This window comes from Peromyscus californicus, unplaced genomic scaffold (genome assembly GCF_007827085.1).
Source record: "Peromyscus californicus insignis strain IS unplaced genomic scaffold, ASM782708v3 Scaffold_7__1_contigs__length_154581171, whole genome shotgun sequence".
Taxonomy (NCBI): domain Eukaryota; kingdom Metazoa; phylum Chordata; class Mammalia; order Rodentia; family Cricetidae; genus Peromyscus; species Peromyscus californicus.
In genome coordinates this window covers 54,883,875-54,905,166 of record NW_026294595.1, presented here as the reverse complement: position 1 = coordinate 54,905,166, position 21,292 = coordinate 54,883,875, and the positions used below count along the sequence as shown (strand labels likewise).

General features: G+C 41.1%; 1 protein-coding gene across 8 annotated transcripts in view; it reads left to right on the top strand.

Moving 5' to 3' along the window:
- Positions 1-21,292, top strand: part of Znf385b (zinc finger protein 385B) — a 407,065-nt gene that overhangs the window by 325,065 nt on the left and 60,708 nt on the right. For 6 of the 8 annotated variants that reach the window (XM_052722998.1, XM_052723001.1, XM_052723002.1 and 3 more), the window contains 2 exons: positions 2,581-2,619; positions 7,794-7,904. In XM_052722998.1, coding sequence (XP_052578958.1) covers positions 2,581-2,619; positions 7,794-7,904 — 150 coding nt within the window. The remainder of the gene's footprint in view (positions 1-2,580; positions 2,620-7,793; positions 7,905-21,292) is intronic. The other 2 variants (XM_052723003.1, XM_052723006.1) reach the window with 1 other exon arrangement.

The following is a 21,292-nucleotide window of genomic DNA, read 5'->3' as shown; positions in this document are numbered from 1 at the left end:
GGAATCCTAAAACCTAAAAGCGAATTAGTTTAAGAGTCTTCTGTATTTTCTTTTGATCCTGCAAAATGAGATTGTAGAAGAACTACCAGAAAACGTAGACTTTTACAAACTGTTCCTTCAGAATAGATGAAGAATATTTTTTCCTTACTCCAAGCCATCCTCTTTGTGGATGGAATAAACATGCATGTTGGCTCTCGGAGTCCCTACAGGACTCAGTGGAAGAGATCAAACTTTCTAACTGTATTCATTTACTTCTTCCTCGACAGTCTCACACATGAATGTAATGAATTTCAGCCAGTTTCGCCCATTACCCTTTCTCATCCCCTCCTCTCTCCCACTGAAACACTTCTTCCCAAGAAGCCCTCTTTGTACTTTGATATCTCTTTTTTTGAAGTAACTTTAGAGAGAGGTTGCTCTTCAATAATGAAGCTGTCGCTTTTAAATGTGTCATTTCATGAATATTTGAAGTGTAATGAGACTCTTTTGTCACTGTTTTTCCCCATAAGTCTGATATTAAGAAAGAGGGGATGAAAAAGAATAGTTATTCTTTGTGTACTGCAGTAATTTGATAATGTCACAGTTAAAAGGCTGATGCTTAGCCAAACTTCCAGAAGGTCCTAAACCACAGGGTTTAGTAGCTGAAGTCCTCTTTGCAGTAGTAAAGGGAAGGCAGGTGCAATTAATGACACTCTGCCTCGCCCCCTCCCCCCCACCGCACCCGTGCTGACCGGTAATCCCTTACGTATTTTCAGAGTGTTTTGTTTATATCCTGTTCAAACAGCTACAACTTGAAAAGGGGGCAGAACTGCCCAAATTTTATAGGGCTTTCAAGAAGTTACTCAATTAAAAGGAGGGGGTGCATATTAAGAGCAGACAGAATCAAAAAGAGAAAAGCCAGGGGCACTTCTCTGAGACACTTGTGCAGGCAGCTGCCTTCTGGACTCTAGAAGCTCTAGACTCATCCTGTGCCACGTGATACATGGTCCCAGCATCCTTTGGGGTGTTCCTTTGCCAGGGTCAGTGTAGAGGGAGAACCCTGCCTAAGCTTGAAGCTTGACTCATAAGGGTGAACAGCAACTGACTTTCTAAGGGCCTGGGGTTCTTCATCCATATGGGGGACGTCATCAGTGAGAAGGCATGAGCTAACCCCTCCATGTATCCTAGCCTAGAGTAAGGCTCTGAGAAGCGAAGCCACTCTTCCGATGTTGTTCATTAGTGTTATGGCTCATCTAGAGAAAGGAACTCTGAGGCAGACACCCTTGCAGGATAACACTGATGTCACAAGCCAAAAGGAGGCTCCTGAATACTGAGGCGTGAGAAGGCCAGAAAGGGAGAGGAGAGCCCAAGGTTGGACAGTGCACAGGAAGCAGACCTTGTTTGTTTGTTTGTTTGTTTGTTTGTTTCCCATGCCTTCTTATTTTGCTTTCACCCTCCAGATAGCAGTTAGTTAGTTTGTTCTGTCTCACATTTCAATTTTAAAACAATGTTCCTCTCATCTGTGACTTGACTCACGTTCCCATGCAGACCAGAACATCATCTGAGCCACAGTAGGACTCCAGAACTGTTTATTGGATGGATGATTTTTAAATATATATATAAAAAATATTGAAACCCTGGCTTCTAATTCTGTTTAGTAGGAATGGACTTATTGAACTGTGTAGATAATCTGTGCTTACCAAATTTTTTTAAGGACATTATTAGTATAAATCGATGGTTGGTTTAAAGGTGAAATTACCTTAAGAACAGCACGAATAAAAGAAAGTCTCCTATAATTCTTGAACAATATTCCCACTTACTTGGGTAGCACCTGGGCTATTCCTAGGCCCAGCCTTCCTCCAAAGCTAAATTATTTAAAGACATGGGATGTAGCTTCAATTAAAGCCTCTCGAGAAGTATTGGGATGGCCAGACAAATTTGTGATTCTATTGATGTCCCATCTAGAAAATCATCTTGTGTCTAAAATGTAATCCAGCACCTGACCACACAGCGCTGGAGACGTTGCCTATCTCAGTGGGAGGCAGCGGGCCACCTTTCTGTGTCGGAGTTTCTCCATAGCCATCTGTTCCCATGTGGTTGCTCAGCCCATGCAACTGCAGATGACTTGGGAAAGTGACAGTCTAGATACATATTCATACAGGTTTGTGGCCCTCATGATCTTGGCGAATATACCAAAGAGATGTTTGTTCTCATTTTGATGTAATGATGGGGTTATCAGGCCAGCTTCATTAGTTCATCTTGGAGCACTGCTGTCAATAGTTAATTCACCCGCCCATAGCCTCCAGTGCCCTCCTGGGTCCCTGCCTCCTGGGTTCCTGCTGCCAGCCACTACCCCATCTTCCGCGTCTATTACCTACCGCTTAATTGCACTGATATGTTTTGCTTTTCATTTCCATGTGGTTTTCATTGGACACACTGAAAAGTAGTCGTCTTGGCTCCTGTATTTGCTATAGTTAGCCAGCTTTTCAGGCTTCTCCACCTACATGGGCGGGGAGGTGGGTCTCTAGGACATGCAAATACGTGTGAATATGCACATTCTTCTCAAAGCACCAGATGATTACTTCTAACTTTTACTTTTTTTAGAAAAGAAGAGGCTTATTTGGGACCAATAAATTCTGCCAGGTAAGGGATTCTGGTAGCTGGAGCAGTGTGGCAGGGATTTATTTATTTTTCCTTTTATGAGCTTTGTTATTATTTCCCAGCAAATCATAATTTTCTCTCTCCATGAACTTTTTTTGTATAAACAGAAATGACATGCGCTAAATTGATATAACTAAGTAACAAGCATTTGGTCATATAAAACTTACATTGTACACTTAATAAATTGTTGAAAGCACTCATTTTTAACAATTGAATGTCTATGAACTGCCAATTAAATCTTTAAAAATATTGCTTTGGTGTATAATTGCAATTCTTCCAATAATTTACCTTAACATTCTATATATGAAATTATTATATACATATGTAATTTTTTTATTCGGTAAATTTAACAGCTTGACATTTTAGGGTTTATGGGAATGTCTTTATTAATCTAGGATCCATTATTCATTCTGGAAATCACTGAATGAATAATAAAAGAGTTACCACTGTCGTGTGACTTCCTGGGGAGATGTAAAGAAACATCTGCTCAGCCCAGTTGCTGAGGGATGGATTCTGTCCAAGTCTATTGTCCCAGTTCCGTCAATGAGTTTATTGGGGTTATTTACAGGAGTGCGCACAACTCAAAGGTAGCCAAACTACCAGAAAGCCTTATGGGTAACATACAGGCATCTCTGCCACTAAGAAGTCCTACCCACAGCATGCACAACTCATATAAACTGCACTACTGGGGAGCCCCCCTGGGCCGTTTGCAAGCCTCTCTGAGACCAAAGTGACCTCCACAATCCACTGCTTACTCCTATGTAGCCTCAGGGGAGGGAGAGACCTCATAAAGGGCAGTGTGAAAGCTCCTGAGCCCCATAAGTGCCACGAGCCTTGTAGGCTTTCCATCCCTCCAGTGGGGATTCCGGCTGCTCTGAGTCAATGTGGTGATGATCACATTCAACCCAGCTTCACCACAACTATTGATTTACACGACCGATCTCATTACGACTACAGAGAATGACCATCCATTACCAAAAAAAAAAAAAAGGGCAATTAATAGTAATTCTTTTCATCCAACTTTTAGAACATTGCAGGAAGACATGAAACAAAATTTCAGAATATTACCATTTTCTGTTTTTTTAAAATCTGAAAACTCTTTTTATGATGCTGCAAATCTAACTCTTGCCCATATGGTTCGGGCATTGAAGGTCAGATGCCAGTACCGGGCACTTGTTTCAAGGGATCAGACAGACTGGCAGCTAGGGCATCTAAACCCTTTTACACTTTTTCTTTTAATTAAGTCGTGTCTGACAATAATATTTGAATAAAAAAAATGTAATTGTAGCTGGTTTAGACTTTCTGTTGCTGAGACAGATGCCAGAGAAAACAACTTAAGGGGTGGGGGGCATACATAGTTCATTTTCACCCATGTGGCCCAAACACAAAAGGAAACACAACCTAAAAAGATTAGCTTTATTCTAGATCACAGTCTCGGAGGGTTTTGCCGATAGTCCGTGGCTCTGTTTATTCTGGGCCCGTGATGAGGCAGAACATTGTGGTGTTGGGATGATGTGGCTGGCAGAGGCTACTCATCTCATGCCAGATAAGAAGCAGGGTGTGAGGGAGGGACTGGGGGCCAGGTCTACCCTTCAGCAGCATGTGCTCCTCCAGGTAGGCCTGACCTTTCCCAGGTTCCACTATCTGTCCCCCGACCACACCATTGAAAGATGGATACTGAGCCCGAGTGCGAAGTTTTCTATTCAAGCCAAAGGAGGAGAGATTTCTTTGGGTTTCCGTCTGTTTTCACAGGGATGGCCTGATGACCTAGGCAGCCGCCATCCTGATGGGCAGAGGAAACAACAGAGGCATGTGCTGGAGGGTTTCCTCCCTCTTGTCCTCTAGCTCCCCTGTGGTCCCCCAGCCTATTGGGTAGTGCCACTTGTGTTAAGAAGTGTCATTTCCCCCTCCCCTCCCAACCTCCTCTCCCCTGCCCCGCTGATCCTCTCTAGAAATGGCCTCACAGATACACCCAGAGGTGTATTTACCTCAGTCCACACTAGCACTCAGGATTTACCATCAAAATTAACATCTATGAGAAAGATAAAAGAGATTTAGACAAGAGGAAAACATGGGTATTTTCTGAAAAATTCATGTAAGGAAATTGTCATTTTCCATAGAAAATAGAGTACTTTTTCTAATACTCATTTTTATTACTAGAAAACCCTTTCTTTTCTAGTTATCCCATGCTTTACACATCAAATTACTGATACCGACAACAATGAATGCAGAAATAAGTATAATCTTTCTGTTAGATACATTCCTATAGTTGATGACTTTATTAGCTAACCTCTTATTCTTTTTTTAATTAATTAATTCATTTTACATCCCAACCACAGTTTGCCCTCCCTCCTCTCCTCCCTGTCTCTCCCCTCCACTTCCCCTCTGTAACCCCAATCCACTCCTCCTTGGTTTCTATTCAGGAAAGGGCAGGCTTCCCATGGACATCAACAAAACATGGCATATCAAGTTGCAGTAAGAGTAAGCACCTCCCCTGGTATTAAGGCTGGGCAGGGCAACCCAGTATGAGGAATAGGGTCTCAAAAGCCAGCAAAAGATTCAGGGACAGCCCCTGCTCCCACCATTGGGAGCCCCACAAGAAGGACAAGCTACACAATAGAGTGTCCTTTAAAGTGAGAGACATCAGAGGTAAGATTTTGATATGGCTAGCTGTGTGTCATTCAAATTAAGACAGCAAGTCAGGAAACAAGGAAGCCATTAAAACTGCTGTCTCAACTGAATTGACTTTGTGAGGAAATCTATGATCTTCCACACTACAGGAGCCAAATCCAGTGCCAGTGTCTTGCAGGGACCTCCTTAACATGCTTTGGGAAGCAGGTGGCTGGGAACTTGTCTGCCTCTGTATTTGTGTATTCAGCCACGACTTACCCATAAGGATGGAAAATAGGAAGCAATGTTTTCAGTCTGGTGTGGTACAGATGTCAGATTTGAGCAGGATATAGTTATATTAGGAATTCATTGAAAAAGAATTTAGGGGGAACAGTTCTATTCAAGGATTGTGTTGGATCCACCCCTGATTATCTTGATTTAATAAAAATGTTAAGCTAGAATATCTTAGGTTCATATTTTGTGTGTGCTTCTGTGCCATACCATAGGTAAAACCAGGAGACGTGCATTTATCTTAAACAATGGAAGTTTGTATTTTACAAATTAATTTTCAATATATTTTTAAATGAGTGATATGAAAAAAATGTACATTCTAGCTATGGTTAATGAATATTATTATTTATGTTTTTAAAAGCACCATGATACAAAGATAAAGTACTAGTGTACACATACCGCAGAGCTGAGCCAAGTGCCATTCAGGAACTAATGTTTGGTAGATGTCTGTACAATTTTATCCTTTGTATTTCACACATCCAGATAGGAAGTATTTTACACAGTCTGAGAAGAAAAACTCTTGATAAAAGGCTCTTTTGTCAACTTTGAAAATATGGGGATTTTTAGTACTGCCAATTAAATCAGTCTGTTCTATTTTTTAAGTCTAATACAAATTGATATGCTAATACATCAATATCCCTAGGAGCCATCAGAAAGTATTTTGTTATATACATCTGCAAATAAAATAAATACCTAATGTTTTCTTTGCTGACTTTTGGGGATTTTCTTTTCTCACTGGTGGGGTTTTTTGTGTGTTTGTTTGTTTAGCTTGATTGGTTTGTCTAATTCTCATGAAATAAAATTCAAGGACTGTCGAGGTAGGACAGTGGTAACACTTGCCTAGCATTCACAAGGCTCTAGGTTGGGATGTGAGACCCTATCTGCCACTCCGGAACACCTACATTCACACCATCACCCCGTTTCTTTACTATCACCTCTCCCAACTCTTAAACTGTAGCAAAAAGGAGGCTGATTCTAATAACTTTGCATTTTTATTTTTGGAGAATCTCATATGTGAGTACACTGTATTTACCTAGTTTCTACCTCTCCCCTCACCAACATCTCTAGTGCTCCCTATCCCCTTCTCAGATCCATTACCTCCTCTTCTATAATTATCATTGTGATATATATATATATTATTGTTGTTGTTAATATGACATTTATAACAATAACTGCCCTCTTTCTTGCTATAGGTAAGTTCTCCTAAGTGCTAATTTTACACTTTCTTGATTTATACTCATGATCAGGGATGGTATTTATCTCTTCTCTCTCAGATGTCATCCACTAATCCAATATTAAACTCTGAGCTTGGGAGATTTCCTAGCTGGTGGTGTCAGTTGACCTGTCCTTGCTCACATCCCACCTGTTGATGAGTAATTCACCGCTCATCATCTGCATTGTTTTGTGAGCTGCCAGTTGTCTGATGTTAATGCTGGGGATTAATTTCTGGGCTACATGAGAGAATCATCACAGTCTCTTTTTATCTGCTCTGCGGATAGAATTGTCTCTTTTTCTAAGTGTGATGGCTCTACCACCATGTGTTTTTCTGTGGCTGAATACTTTCATTACTGTGTATTTTCCCAAATATGTATGTTTTATATGGGAGCCAAAAGGAATCGCAGGCTATAAATCAAAACCTTGCCTGATCAATATTTAAACAAGGGTTGCATATTAACCAATCTCTTACATGTATCTGAGTGTTCATTTGTAATATACTTTCCAGTACAGTGAATTTCAATCCATAGGACATGAAAGCTAATAAATTATTTGAAAATAAAGATACACACTTTCTCTTCTGTACTAAGAGCCTGACATTTACAACTTTGCCATAAATCAAAACTTAAGAAGTTAAATATATCTGTAGTGACTGTCACTGAGATGATTTGAGACCATGCTGAGCATTATCGCTTCCTACAAGGGCAACATTAACAACTTAATTTTAACCCGGACTCGTGGATCTTTGGTTTTCTTGTGGTATGATTCTTTAAAATGTCCCAAGCATCTTTTCATCGATAGTAGGTTGCTAGGGATGTGGTGATTCTCTTGTGGTCCTTTGTGTGTTATGACTTCAAGCAGGTTTCTTATTCTTAACTCCCGGAGACAACATTACTGATGAGTGAGATTCTTTGATAGCCTCGTTTGGGAACTAAGAGTTAAAACCTTCAGGGGTAATTCTGCTCCTCTTCTTTGCTCATGTTGCTGTCTTTCCTTTGAAGATAATTTTGACCTTGTATTTCCCATCCTTTGCTCCTCAGATGGACCCTGTGCAGAAAGCAGTCATCAACCACACGTTTGGAGTCTCCATTCCCCCAAAGAAGAAACAAGTGATTTCCTGTAACGTCTGCCAGCTTCGTTTTAACTCAGATGTGAGTATCACTTTTTCATCGCTCTCTGAAGTGCGTTGATTGGCCTGAATGTCTTCATATTTGCGTGCTCTGTGGCATCTCAGCCTGGTTCCTCCTGACGGCCCACTGGCTCCATTGTGTCCAATTTCCAAGTGACTTAGATTCAGTGTTTCAAATGTGAACAGTAGGACAAGTGATTGATCATAAAAATTAAGATGCTCCCTTGTTTTATACTTGATTCCACTGATTCTATTTGCTTGTCAAAAATACTTGGAAATTAGAAAATATGAAAAAAATTGAGTGAATGCCAAAAATGTTATTTTTGACAAGAACGGTCACATTTCAGGCATGTATTCAATCTTACTAAATAGCTCAAAGACTAGTGTATTATACAAGTTATGTTTCCATTTCATATAAATACAGGGAAAAAATTTATAACTAGACAACACAGACATTCTGCTAAAAAGAGATACCAACGAAAGGGTAAAATCTAAGGTTTTTTAAATGCATATAAAATTAATAACAGTAGAAATCTGGTAATAATTCAACTACCAGATAAAACCAGTTTCCAGTGTAGATGGGATCTAAAGACTGTATCTTGGATGTGGGATTTCCCAAGTTTCTGGACTCAAAAAGCCATTTTGCAAAGAGCATACCACAGATTGAATGTGTTTTTAGAAATACAAAAATAACAGACATCCTTCTTCATATATACCATGATGTGACATTTTCATAATTCTGCACAGTAAGCACAGTGAAATTGCACTCACTGGAAAAGAAGTTGATCAGGATCTGAACAATCATATTTAATGTGATTTCCACCAGAGGCATGTTTAGTACCTCATAAGATTCTATACTGAAGAATTTAAATACACCTAAATAAACAGAGGAACATAGGATGATAATTCCTTTGACACCTCAGTATTACTGAGATAGCAATTCTTCTCAGACTGTAAAGATAGCAGAATGAATATCCAAATTCCTCAAACCTTTTCTTTTTGTTAAAAAATCACCCACTCCTTAGAATACACATAGGAAAGAAGGAGAAATCCCTAGAGGCATAAATTTTGAAGATTTATACTTCCTGACTTCAGTACTTACTACAAAACCCACAGTTATCAAGGTACATGGAAAAGTCACTCCATCTTGGGGACAGCTGGAGAGACAGCTCAGTAGTGAAAACTACTAGCTCCTTTTGCAGAGGACTTGGGTTCCATAAGTCCAGTTTCGGGGGGGCTGGTGCCCTCTTCTGGTCGCCATGGGGACAGCACACACTAGTGCACTTGGCATTGGTACAAGCAAAACACTCATACACATAAAGATAAATAAATCTTCTTAACTCTTCATCCATTTTAACTCATCAAGCCTTACTTATCATTCCTAGTTATTATCAACACTTAGTACTTTTTGTGTAACCTTCCAGAGGTTTTTTTTTTTGAACTATATCTAAATGTGAATGTGTTTTTCTTTTTCTTACATATAGAATAACAAACTTTTCTCTACCTTTGTTTGTTTGTTTGTTCGTTTTTTTTGGTGTTCATGTACCAAACATGCACTATGTTCGTATGTGTGTACATATATGTGCGCAGGCATGCATGCACATGTGTGACCAAGAGTGTGAAGGCCAGAAGTTGATGTCAGGTACTTTTCTCAATCTCTCTCCCCCTTGTTTTCTTGTGACAGGTTCTCTCACAAAACCTGGAGCTCATCTTTTCAGCTTGATGGTCTGGTCAGTGAGCTCCAGGGATCTGATTTTCTGTCCCCAGCAGGTTGCTGCCCCACCTGGCTTTTACATGGATGCTCAGGTTCTCATGTGTGCATGGTAGCCACTTTACCCATGGAGTCCTTTTCCCACCTCTTGCCTTGTATTTCTTACATTATAATGGTTCACAGAGAAGCCATTCTGTCAATGTAAAGCACTCCTTGACCTTTTTATTTGCGCATGTGCTAGACAAAGATACTTATGTCCTAAGAACCTAGATCCTCGTCATATGTTGCCTTATATCACAGAGGGGAAGCAAGTTAACAGATGGAGTTAAAGGTGGTAATCACCTGTCTCTAAAATAGAAAGAATATCAACCACTATCCTGTGCGCCCAGTGTCCAAGGCTCCTTGAAAAGGGAGGAGAAAGGCAGAAGAAGCAGTCATTAATGATTCATTGATCGCCCATTGACGGCTTTGAAGTTAAAGGAATGTGCCCAAAGCCAAGGAATATTCACAGGTTTAGAAGTCAGTCTTACCAATACCTTTCGTTTTAGCCCAGAGAGATGCACATCCCATTTCTGGTGCCCAACTGTATGATAATAAATTTGTGTTGCTTTTAGCTAATGATAGTTTCCTCTGAAAGCAGTAGAAAACTGCACCACCAGTCTCTGTGTGCATGTCCCCTAGTCTGTTTACTGAGTGCCCGTTAGTAGTTTGTGTGTGCATGTCCCGTAGTCTGTTTACTGAGTGCCCGTTAGCAGTTTGTGTGTGCATGTCCCATGGTTATTTATGCAGTGTCTTACAGGTGATTATGTAGTTGTTTCCCACTTAGGAGTATTGCATGTATTTTCATAGTATACCACAGAACTGGGACATAAATCCGGGTGTCTTGCCTCTAAGTCTGCAGGTGTGCCTACAGTACTATTTCCTGTAATTTGACTTTTGTCTAAGGATTAATTGAACCCCTTCTGGATGATGATGGGACATTCCAAAGAAGTAGCTTTTGCCAGCAAGTGATATGAAAGCTAGAGCATGTTGCAGATCTTCCACTCAGTTCTCAGTTGTATGTCCAACACTGCATTTGGAGTCTTGGAGGGCCAGGCATGGTAACACACACACCTTTAATCCCACACTCAAGAGGAAGAGGTAGAGGTGGGCAGATCTCTGAGGGTTTAAGGCCAGCCTGGTCCACATGGTGAGTTCAGGACAAACAAGCTACATAGATCTTGTCTCAAAAACAAAACAAAAAAGTTCTTGAACATGGATTTAAGTTCTGGTTCTGAACTTGGGAAATGACACCAACGCTGTTGACTTTAGTTTTCTCTTGTATGATGGGAAAATGGACCACTCCAGCTCTGTGGTTAGAAATAATTCCCTGGTATCACTATCAGCAGGACAGGACATAAACACATCTGTCATACTGATAGGACAGTTAATACCTCAGAATGATGCTTGCTACTGTGTCATGGAAGCCAGGTGTGATAGCACACCCTGCAATCCCAGCACATAGGAGTCAGAGGTAGGAGAGTCAGGAGTTGATGGCTAGCTTTGGCTATGGAGCAAATGTGAGGCCTGGACAACATGAGACCCTGTTTGAAAAACAAAATAGAAAACAAAATCTGCCCCATGGGTGCTTTGAGGGGAGGTGTGATAATTTCTCTCTACAGTTCAAAATTGCTCACACCTTTGGTGTGTGCTCACCATCATCCATTTTTTTCTGAGTGTAACTAATATGGACAAGGACAGCTGCATACGTGTCAGCAGATGACCACCAGCTTCCTACCACTACTCAGTAGCTCTGTGGAGAATAAAGAAAGAAATGAGATTTCTGAGTCATGCTTAGTTTCTGGGCAATAAAAGCACAAAATCTGGATGGCGGATTCAGAAATGTGACATATATGTGTTCCCAGTGTTTGGAAATGGTGCTATAATCTGCATAACTGAGCTCTCTAACTGAGCATTTTTTATTGGGGGAGAGAGTTTATTATTTTATAATTACCCTATTTACATTTTAATGCAAGAATTAAGAAGATGCTCATCCTTATTTCCTTTAATAACATTTCTAAATCAGCCTGAGACTGAATTGGCTTCACTCTTCAGTGTAGAAAATATGTTTATTGAAAGATCTGGAAGGCAAATTTGCACAGTAAACAGACTGCTCTCCACGGTTCCCTATAATGCACATAAAACATACCAGGGTAGACCTGGTGCAGTAAAGCTCAGAGCGACCTAGTTTCAGTGCTCTGCAGCCTGCTTTGTCCAGCTTTTACCATCTCAGTAGAACTCCATTGTAGAAAGCAAAAGGCTACAGCTTTATTTACAAAATGAAGCCTTATGTAAATGAGCAAACATTAATCACAAACATTTCCCAAGTGAACCTTTACAAATTGACACCATTAACTTTGCCAGGGGCGGGCACTGCAGCCCAGGAAGAATACACTTTCCAAAAGAGTCCTGGACCTTTGCACAAATATGTGCAGATGCCAAATCCTGCTTTCTCTTCATCTTTTTTTTTTCCAAATCCCAACCTAGGGTAAACGAAATGAGGTTGTCACGAGCCCCCACATTCCTTTGTTCATTGACAAATGAGTGCACACTGTAGGGTGATCATAAATTGATGAGCCTGAGTAGGACTCTTCACCTATCGGCTGGAAAGTGCCATCTCCAGAGATGAGCCCAGTCAGGAGAGTGAGCTAACGTACACTTCAAATAATACCTTGAGGCGAACATTCTTCTCTTTTTTTATGGCTGGGTCGTAAATTGGGAGATCACAAATAATTTCTAATTTACATATTAATTTCAATTCCTTGGAGTCCAGCAGTAGAAGGATCAAGGAAATAGAAGTGGAGTTTTACATAAGATGAGAGCAGGGCAACTTGATTTTCCTTCGTGTTTAGAAATGGAGATGACATCATCATCATCATCATCATCATCATCATCATCATCATCTCACCACAGCTCACCTTAAACGGTCCTCATCTCACCTGGGTCCCCGTGCCTTGTCTGGAAGCAGGAACAAGAGCACAGTGATCTGACTGACTTTCACAGACTCTAGTTCAGGAATAGACCCCCAAATGGTGGAATTCATCAGTAAGGCCACAAGTTATGAAGTGTGAGATAGTATCCCCTGAGGCTAATGCCATAGGCTTCATGACTTGCGTGGTGCTAAACTATCTGATTTGCAGAGTCTACGGTATTATGAATCCCACCATAGTCCACATTCTCTTCATTTGATTTGACTTGCTGGCATGTGTAGGTTGGTGAGTTTTGTTGACATTGTCCTGTCTGGGTTATGGTACGGGCTCTGGTTTAGCTGGTGTCTCTGGATTTTAGCTCCTCTGTCCTTCTTGCTACACTTAATGCCTTCCCTTCTGGGGATGTCAAGAGATGACTTCATGCCATTTCATTGATTGACCTCAGAATATTATAGATGGGCAGGAAACTAAAGGTTTGCTTCAAAGAGAAAATGGTAGGATGACCAGCCATTTGTGTGAACATTTTTTAGGGTGACCTCACTCTCCTATTCTTGACTATAAACCTCTGAAATTTCAAAAATCGCAGTCATTCAGAGATCAGCCTCAATTCCCAGGACCGCAGTTAGCAGGCAATTGGTACTTCTGCGAGCCCCGGCACCCTCCTTCTGCGTCTCTGTCACCTTACTACCTTCATTTCACACAGATTGTGTCCTCCGGTCTTTCTGCCTGTGCCCACCTCCCTGCTCCATTCGAAGTCTTATTCTGACCTCCTGATTTCTTTGGCAGTTAAAATCTCACAGTGCAAACTCTCCTGCCTTTTTGTAAACAAACTTCATCCACCAGGTGACATTTAAGACGATGCCTTCCTGCTGTGCCTGCTAGAGGCACGGGCATTCTCTGCAGCCCACCCAGCCGAATCCTCTGCAGTCCTGAGGTTGGCTACAAAGCCACAGCTTTGGTCCCACAGACATTGTCTTCCCACGTGCTATTGGTGGACCCTCCCTGCTCCATCTCTTGGCCACCAGCCCTGACTGTCCCTCTCTACCAGCTGCCCTGGGACACCAAGTCCCTGCAGTTGCTGCCCTACCTAGGAAATGGGGTGACCCAAGAACCTGGAACTTTGTTAGGCACCACCTTAGGAAATGTTTTTAAGCAGAACTGCTACAGGCCGTTGGCTGTGAGGCTTGTTTGAAACTCTGGCACCATTTAGTATTCTCAGGAATTCTGCAGTTTGCTATTGGCATCCGTGAGCTAGCTTTGATCTCTAAAATAAGTCGTCCCTCGTTTTTCTCCGTGTTCGCTTCCAAACCATTACGTTTCTCCTTCCTTCGTTCTCCTCTTCGTCTTTTCTACGTCCCCAGCACCTTTTCCTTTTCCTTTTTCCTTCTTCTGACACAGTAGTCACGAATGCACTGCTTCCCATATCTTCCTTCAAAGTTGGTAATGTTTTTATTAAGCTTTTTTTTTCTTAAGCAGATTCTTTGCTTTCAATTTAGAAAATTCATCATTTAATATTTGACTCTCCCCAACATAAGGTCACTGTCACATGAAGGCAACCTATTTCTGTACATGAATTAAGGGTAGGCTCTATCTGTTCCCTACCTCATATATATGCATCTAACTGCTGTCAGGCACCTGTACACTCTAATCTATTGCTCTTGAAAGCCCTTGGGATAAATAACTACTCCTCAAAGATTTTTTTTTTTTTTTTTTTTTTTTACAATGACTATATACAATATATACAAGTAATAAATGTCTAAACAATGTCTAGTCCATTTGTATTTGACAAATTCAGAGAAAATAATTTCATTATCTATCCTATTTTGTTAAGTCCAAAATGTATCTAATTCACTTTCTATCCTAATTAATCTTCAACTATAACTAACTAACCTTCAACTATAACTAACTAATCTTCAACTCCCTCAGAGACCCAAGAAGGAAAAAAAAATCTTTGAATATATTTTAGAGGAACAGATTAAAATAATTATACATTTAGAAAAAAGGTTCTTTAATTATGATTGAAAATCAGCTCTCAGTGAGTTGTTTATATGAACTACTCAATGTATACACAAAGGTAATAGTATTCATTGTACTCTATCTGTCCATTTTGTCTGTTTTTATTTTCTTCATTAAGAACAGAAATGTGGCCTCATAACAATGAATAAATTATATGTGCTAAAAATGTAAAAAAAAAAAAAAAAAAAAAAAAAATAACTACTCCTCTATGGTTTCATTTATATAACTGCATATGAATTGTATAAAGTATAATATAAATACTAAGTATATAAAATATACTATAAATATAAAGCCTCCTATTCTCAGGGGACCCACAAGCATAGTTTGGACATTGCTCCCCCCTAAAAACATCTTGCATGTATTGAAAACATAGACTGTTTTCCTTGACTTTCTTCCCTAAACAACACAGCATGAGAACTGTTACACAGAATTCATCTTTTAATGATGTTATCGATACTCTAGAGATGGTTCAAATGCCATGCAATTTTTATATAAGGAACTTCAGCACTCAGGAAGCTGCTGGAACAGTCCCTCACGAATATGAGGAACAGCTACACATACATTCACGGAGAAGTTGCACATGTTGGAGAGCACTGCTACCCAGTCCGTTAGCTTTGACTTCTGCTAACATGGTTCCTATTTTAAAAAAAACAAAAAGAGTCATGAAAGTTGCTGCTCACTGAAATGTGAGTCTCGGATGGGTTGGAGAAGGTCCGGCCTTCACCTGAACTTTGCGGCAGGTGATTAAATATGGAGATGCCACAGGGACTGTGCTCTCATTGCTGACCCAGGGACTTCATGCTTATTGTAAAATTTACATCTGCTATTAAGCAATACGAATTATTAGAAAAATTCATATTGTAAGTTGGAAACCCAACCAGTCCTGTCAAGAACAGAGGTGGAATGCCCCAAAACAGAAGGAATCAATAGCTTCCAATGAAAACTTAGAAAGTGATAACAGGCTTTTGTCAAACATTTTACATTTTTCCCCATAAATAAGACTATTTATATTGATTCTTAGGTTCTGAGGGTAGCGAAGCAGATAGGAGGTAATTAAAAGCATAAATCTCCAGAGCCCAAGAAGGTAATTCTCTGTTTCTCAGACAGAGCTGACAAAATGATGAACATTTTTTGCCCCAACATGACAGAAATATAGCGTGATTACATGGAACAGGGACACAGGGTGCTAAAAGTTTTCCTCAATAGCTGCCATTAAACAAAGCTCTTAAAAGTTCAGTCAGCTTTTTGAGGTACATAGTAGTTACTCAGTAAATTCTCTAAAAGCCTGCTTCCACGGTAGCACTGTACGAGGACGGCAACCTCACGGTCCCCAGCACTCCCTTCTATTTGAAATAGATGTGTGGAGAATTCAGGACTGATTCTAGACTCAGGGCCAGGGAGATGGCCTTCTCTGGTGAAGTACCTGCCACGCAAGTATGAGGACCGGAGTTTGACGCCTGCCTGTAACCCCAGTGCCAGGGGTCCTGAGACAGGGAGATGATGCCTGGAGCTCACTGGTCATCAGCTTAGGTGAACCATGTTTTAAATTCAGTGAGTGACTCTGTCTCAAAAACAAACAAACAAACAAATAAGGTGAAGAACAGTGGAGCAAGATAATACATGATAACCTCTGCTCCATACATGTGCACACATACCTGCAAACATACGTGCGTGGGAGTAAGTACATAACACACACACACACACACACACACACACACACACACACACACACACACACACTAAATTTACCACCAGGAGAAAGAAAAGACTACATTAGAAAGAGCAGTTTTGTTTTGTTTTTTTAAGTGAGCATCATGCTTTATAGAGACTCATCAGACTATCTGGCACCGGTGAGAAAATCATGCAGTGTGTACGAATCAGTATTTTTTTTCTTGCTTTTTTTTTTTTAAACATAGAGATGCCTCACATGACATGGAACTCTAGCTCTCATCTGTTTCCAACCACGGTTGGCATGGTATGATCAGCCCAAATACAGAATGTAAATGTGAATGTTAGAATGAAGGCACCCACACCCAGCCCTGCTCGTCAGGTCCGTTCTCAAGAGAAAACCACTATTATCTCTACCTCACTGTCACCCCAGCTAGCTTTGCTCCAATTCCAGTAAGTGGTTGGCCAACCAGACATTAAAAACAGCTTTAAAGAATGCGAGGGGTGCTACTTCTCATTTCTAAAATTCTTCTTTTAGTAACCCTTTTAATAAAACAAAAAAGCTTTTTCTTTTTAATTCCTTTACAGATTTTCCAAGTCATCTTCTTGTTGACTGTTCTTCACCTAAAAGTTTCTATGCCGCTTGGGACTTAGGAAAGACTGCTAAGGGAGTGTGTTTCGCTTCTTCCCTGGATATGGATTTCTTCAGTTAAGACTGATTCTAGAATCGTTAACAATAAGGAAAGGTTTCGCTTGATTTTTGTGGCCTGGGATTTCAGCTACACGTTCATTCGATATATAATTAAAGACAGGTAGAAACTCTAGGCCGAGCCCCTGGAGGCTTGGTGTGATTAGCAGCTGGTCTAAAGCAGATAGCTGGGCTTTATTTTAGGAAGCATTTGGCTTCCCGTAGCTTCTCTCCACATGCGTTGATAGGCAGCTGACTAGAATTTTTGCCATTTTCACAAGAAATGGAAAGTATTATTTATGGATGACCCAAACAGAAAAAAAAAAAAAAAGGTTAGAAGTTTGTATGTTCCATGCTCCACTGCTTGAGTAAGTGTAGTGACTCCAAACAGTGTAGAACATTCTGCAAGAGAGAGACCTTTTAGCTAATTTTACCTCTCGGGCGGTTCCTTGAATAACATGGGAGAGTTTTCGCATTGTAGGCCCAAGGACTTCAAATCTGGTGGCTTGACAGGGCGGCTGTAAGGCTGAGGGAACCTGACCATCCATGGCCTGCTTCCACCAGTTTCTAAAATACCAAGACTCTGCCGGCAAAATAGTGTGAACAGTGAGACTGAGAGCCGTCTCTTCAAGGAGAGAAAAGCAGCTAGGAAAATAAACAAACAAACAAACAAACAAATAAATAAATAAGACGGTCCCTGCCTCAAAAGGAAGGCCTGAGCAGTTTCCTCTCAGACTCGGTTATCTACCTGGGGGAAGGGAAGAGGGAAAAGGGGGGGGGGGGCGGAGGGGGAGAGAGTTGCTGAACTATATGATGCTAACTGCAGCATAATTCAGGGGAGAACGGAACCTGTGGCTAGAATAATCTCGAGTGGAAAGCTGTTTGATGGGGCCACCCACCTCCCTGTGTGGTGCTACACTAACACTCTCCGAACATCATCTCTGTAATTGCACGCAGGAGGTAAGGAAGGGCAAGCCTTGAGAGTGGTCGGGATTTGAGGAGAAGAAAACTGAAGAACTGTGGCATTCTATAGCTAAGGCAGAAAAGGCTCGGCCAAGCTTGGGGACAGTGGCTCTTGCCTTTCCTTCTACCACTCAGGAGGCAGAAGTAGGTGGAGCTCTGTGATTTGGGGGAGCTAACCTGGTCTCTTTTTGGAGCCCCAGGCTAGCCAGACTGCTTAGTGAGACCCCGTTTCATAAAACCACAGCAACAACACAAACCAAATGGGGCGTGTTACATGCGTGGTCTTCACGGACTTCAGATAGGCAACAGGGAATCCGTGGCCTCACCAAATTCTGCAGGATAGTTTTTATTTTCATATCTGAAACCAGTCACTTAGACAGGTGACTGATCTTTCTTAGATGGGTGATGGATCTTCTCAAAGGGCAGATTTTCCACATCTTTTATCAACGTGATCCCATGTTCTAGCTCTTATTGCTTTAGGGACTAGTATTTCATCTTTCCTAAACTTTTTACCTTTCTTTTCTTTTCTCTTCTTCCTCCCTCCCTCCCTCCCTTTCATTCTTTCCTTCTTTCTTTTTCTTTTTTCAGTGATGGTGGTGGTGATTTGGATTGAACTCATACTAGGGTCTCATAGTAGACCAGTTCAACTGAGCTGAATCATCAGTCAGTCCTCATGTGACTCCAAAAGCAAGCAAACAAAGCCCTCTACTCCACCCCCACCCCATTCATACACACATACACACACACACACACACACACACACACACACACACACACGCACACGCACGCACATGCACACACACGAGCACACGTACTTTAGTTCTATGTTCTAGGGCATGTGGAGAATATACCTGCTCACTGATTAGATGACTGGTCTGACAAGCAAGGACTCTGAGGAAGCCGTCACACAGTCAACATCTGGGGTTTGAGAATATGATTCAGTGCTCACTGATTTGTGTTTTTCTAGCTGGTTGAACTGTGTGCATTCGTAGCTCTAACAGTGGTCACACACTACAGGACATCTTTCACGTAGATACTTCCATGTAGAAGTAGAGTAAGATGTACTGAGCAGGGTTTCACTTAAGAGAGGAGAGAGGTGACAGGGACAAGAGGTGGAAGTGACTGGAATTCACTCTATACAAATAAGAAACTGTCAACAAATTTTCTGTTTTAATCAGAAAGTTAGGAACCTATCACATGATCCCTTTTTCCTAAGTCAAGAAAATGTGAAGGAAGGAAGTTGGTAAGGATGCTGGGAAGCAGCTGCCCACACCGCCCACATTATCACTGACGTGCAGTTTTATCCTCAGTGCATGGATTTCAGTGTAACTTAATTTTCATGGCTGTAACTTCGTCATTAACATTACAAATCAGAAATGTAAAAAGGGGGTGTGGTTTAGCACTAATGAATAATAATTCTATTACACAGTTGGCGAGATGCTTGATACCCACTGTAGAGTGTTCGTAATGTTACTAATGTAAAATAGGAGACAGGTATTTCCAACAACAGCAACAGCAAAAAAGTAGTGTACCTCATGCTTAACACTGTCTTTTTTTTGTAAATGTAACAAAAATAAATTTCAATTTAGAATAAGATGGTAGAAAGGGAGGGAAAGGTAAATGACTTGTGCTTAATTACATGCACATTCATGAGCAAAAATAACCCCTGAAAACAGAAATTCCAAGTGGACACATAAAATTTTAAAAGTTAAAATGCTTCCAGATTTGTTTATCTGCCTTTAAAATCCCTGTGGTATGGTGTGTTCATGTCAGATCAGCTGTTGCAATTTCACAATATGAGTGGAAGGTTGTAAATCTGAACGCTGTCTGAAATGCCTTGGGGTGATTTCTCACCACTAGGAATTTACTCATAGAATGATTACGTGTAGTAGGGTCAGTGTGGATGGGGAGTTCCATTCAGAATGACAAGTTCTCTGTATTAATTTACACAGAGCTATTAAAACAGAAGTAACAAAAATGTGCTCATTCTATACACAAGTACACACACACACACACACACAAACACAATCATGAGTAGAATTTACTGGGTTGTACAACTCAGTCATAGAACACCTGCCCAACATGCCCCAGACCTTTAGTTCTATCCCAGTACTGGGGAAGGGACATTAAACATAAGAGGAACCACAGAGCCAGGCGGCTGTGGAACACGCCTTTAATCCCAGCACTCAGGAGCCAGAGCCAGGCAGATCTCTGAGTTCGAGGCCAGCCTGGTCTACAGAGCGAGATCCAGGACAGGCACCAAAACTACACAGAGAAACCCTGTCTCAAAAAACCAAAAAAAAAAAAAAAAAAAAAAGAGGAACCACAGAACTTATTAGAACTTAGGTCAGTAGCTCTCAACCTGGGGGTCGAATGACCCTTTCACTCGGGTCACCTAAGACCATCCTACATATTAAATATTTGCATAATGATTCATCCTAGTACCAAAATTATAGTTATGAAGTAGCAACGAAATAATTTTATGGTTGGGGGTCACCACAACATGAGGAACAGCATCGGGAAGGTTAAGAGCCACTGACTTAGACCAACAATAGAAGAGCATTGCCGGGGCTGGAGAGATGGCTCAGAGGTTAAGAGCACTGGCTGTTCTTGCAGAGGACTTGAGTTCAATTCCCGACAACCACATGGTGGCTCACAGCCATCTGTAATGAGATCTGGTCCCCTCTTCTGGCATGCAGGCAGACGTGCAGGCAGAACACTGTATATGCGATAAATAAATCTTAAAAAAAAAAAAAAAAAAAAGCCTTGCCAAGGAAGGGTATTTGATGACTGTAGTTTACAATTACCAGCATGTGGTCTGGAGAGATGGCTCAGCAGTTAGGAGCACTCGCTGCTCTTGCGGAAGACCAGGGTTTGGTTCCCAGCACCCACGTGTTGGCTCACAACTATGCATAACTCGAGTTCTAGGGGACTCCGTGCCATCTCTGACCCCCCAGGACGTCAGGCACACGCATGATGCACATGCATACGCAGGTAAAACATTCATACACATAAAATGGGATAACTAAACCAAAAAAAAAAAATCATCGTGTAGTGAAAATGCAAAGCAGACAGGTTTTAGCCAGTTTTCTTGTTTAAGTTATCGACCAATCACGTAAACCCTTTTCCTCTGAGGGGGCACTGGGGGCCCTGCCTTCAGTGAGCCTGTGAAGACTGGTGCCAGTCCGTTAGGAGTGAATTCTGCTTCTGCTTTACACCCCCTTTCATTTCATGGGAGAGATGCAGAGTGCTGACTTGAGATCCCAGGCTTCCTTTTCATCACTGATCCATCTACTAAATACTCTTGGAAAACTCACTCACACTGTCTGTTCGCCGAGCTCAGGGTGATTACTCCAGTTTTGCTCTTGGAAAGAGATATCATTCTATATTATGGG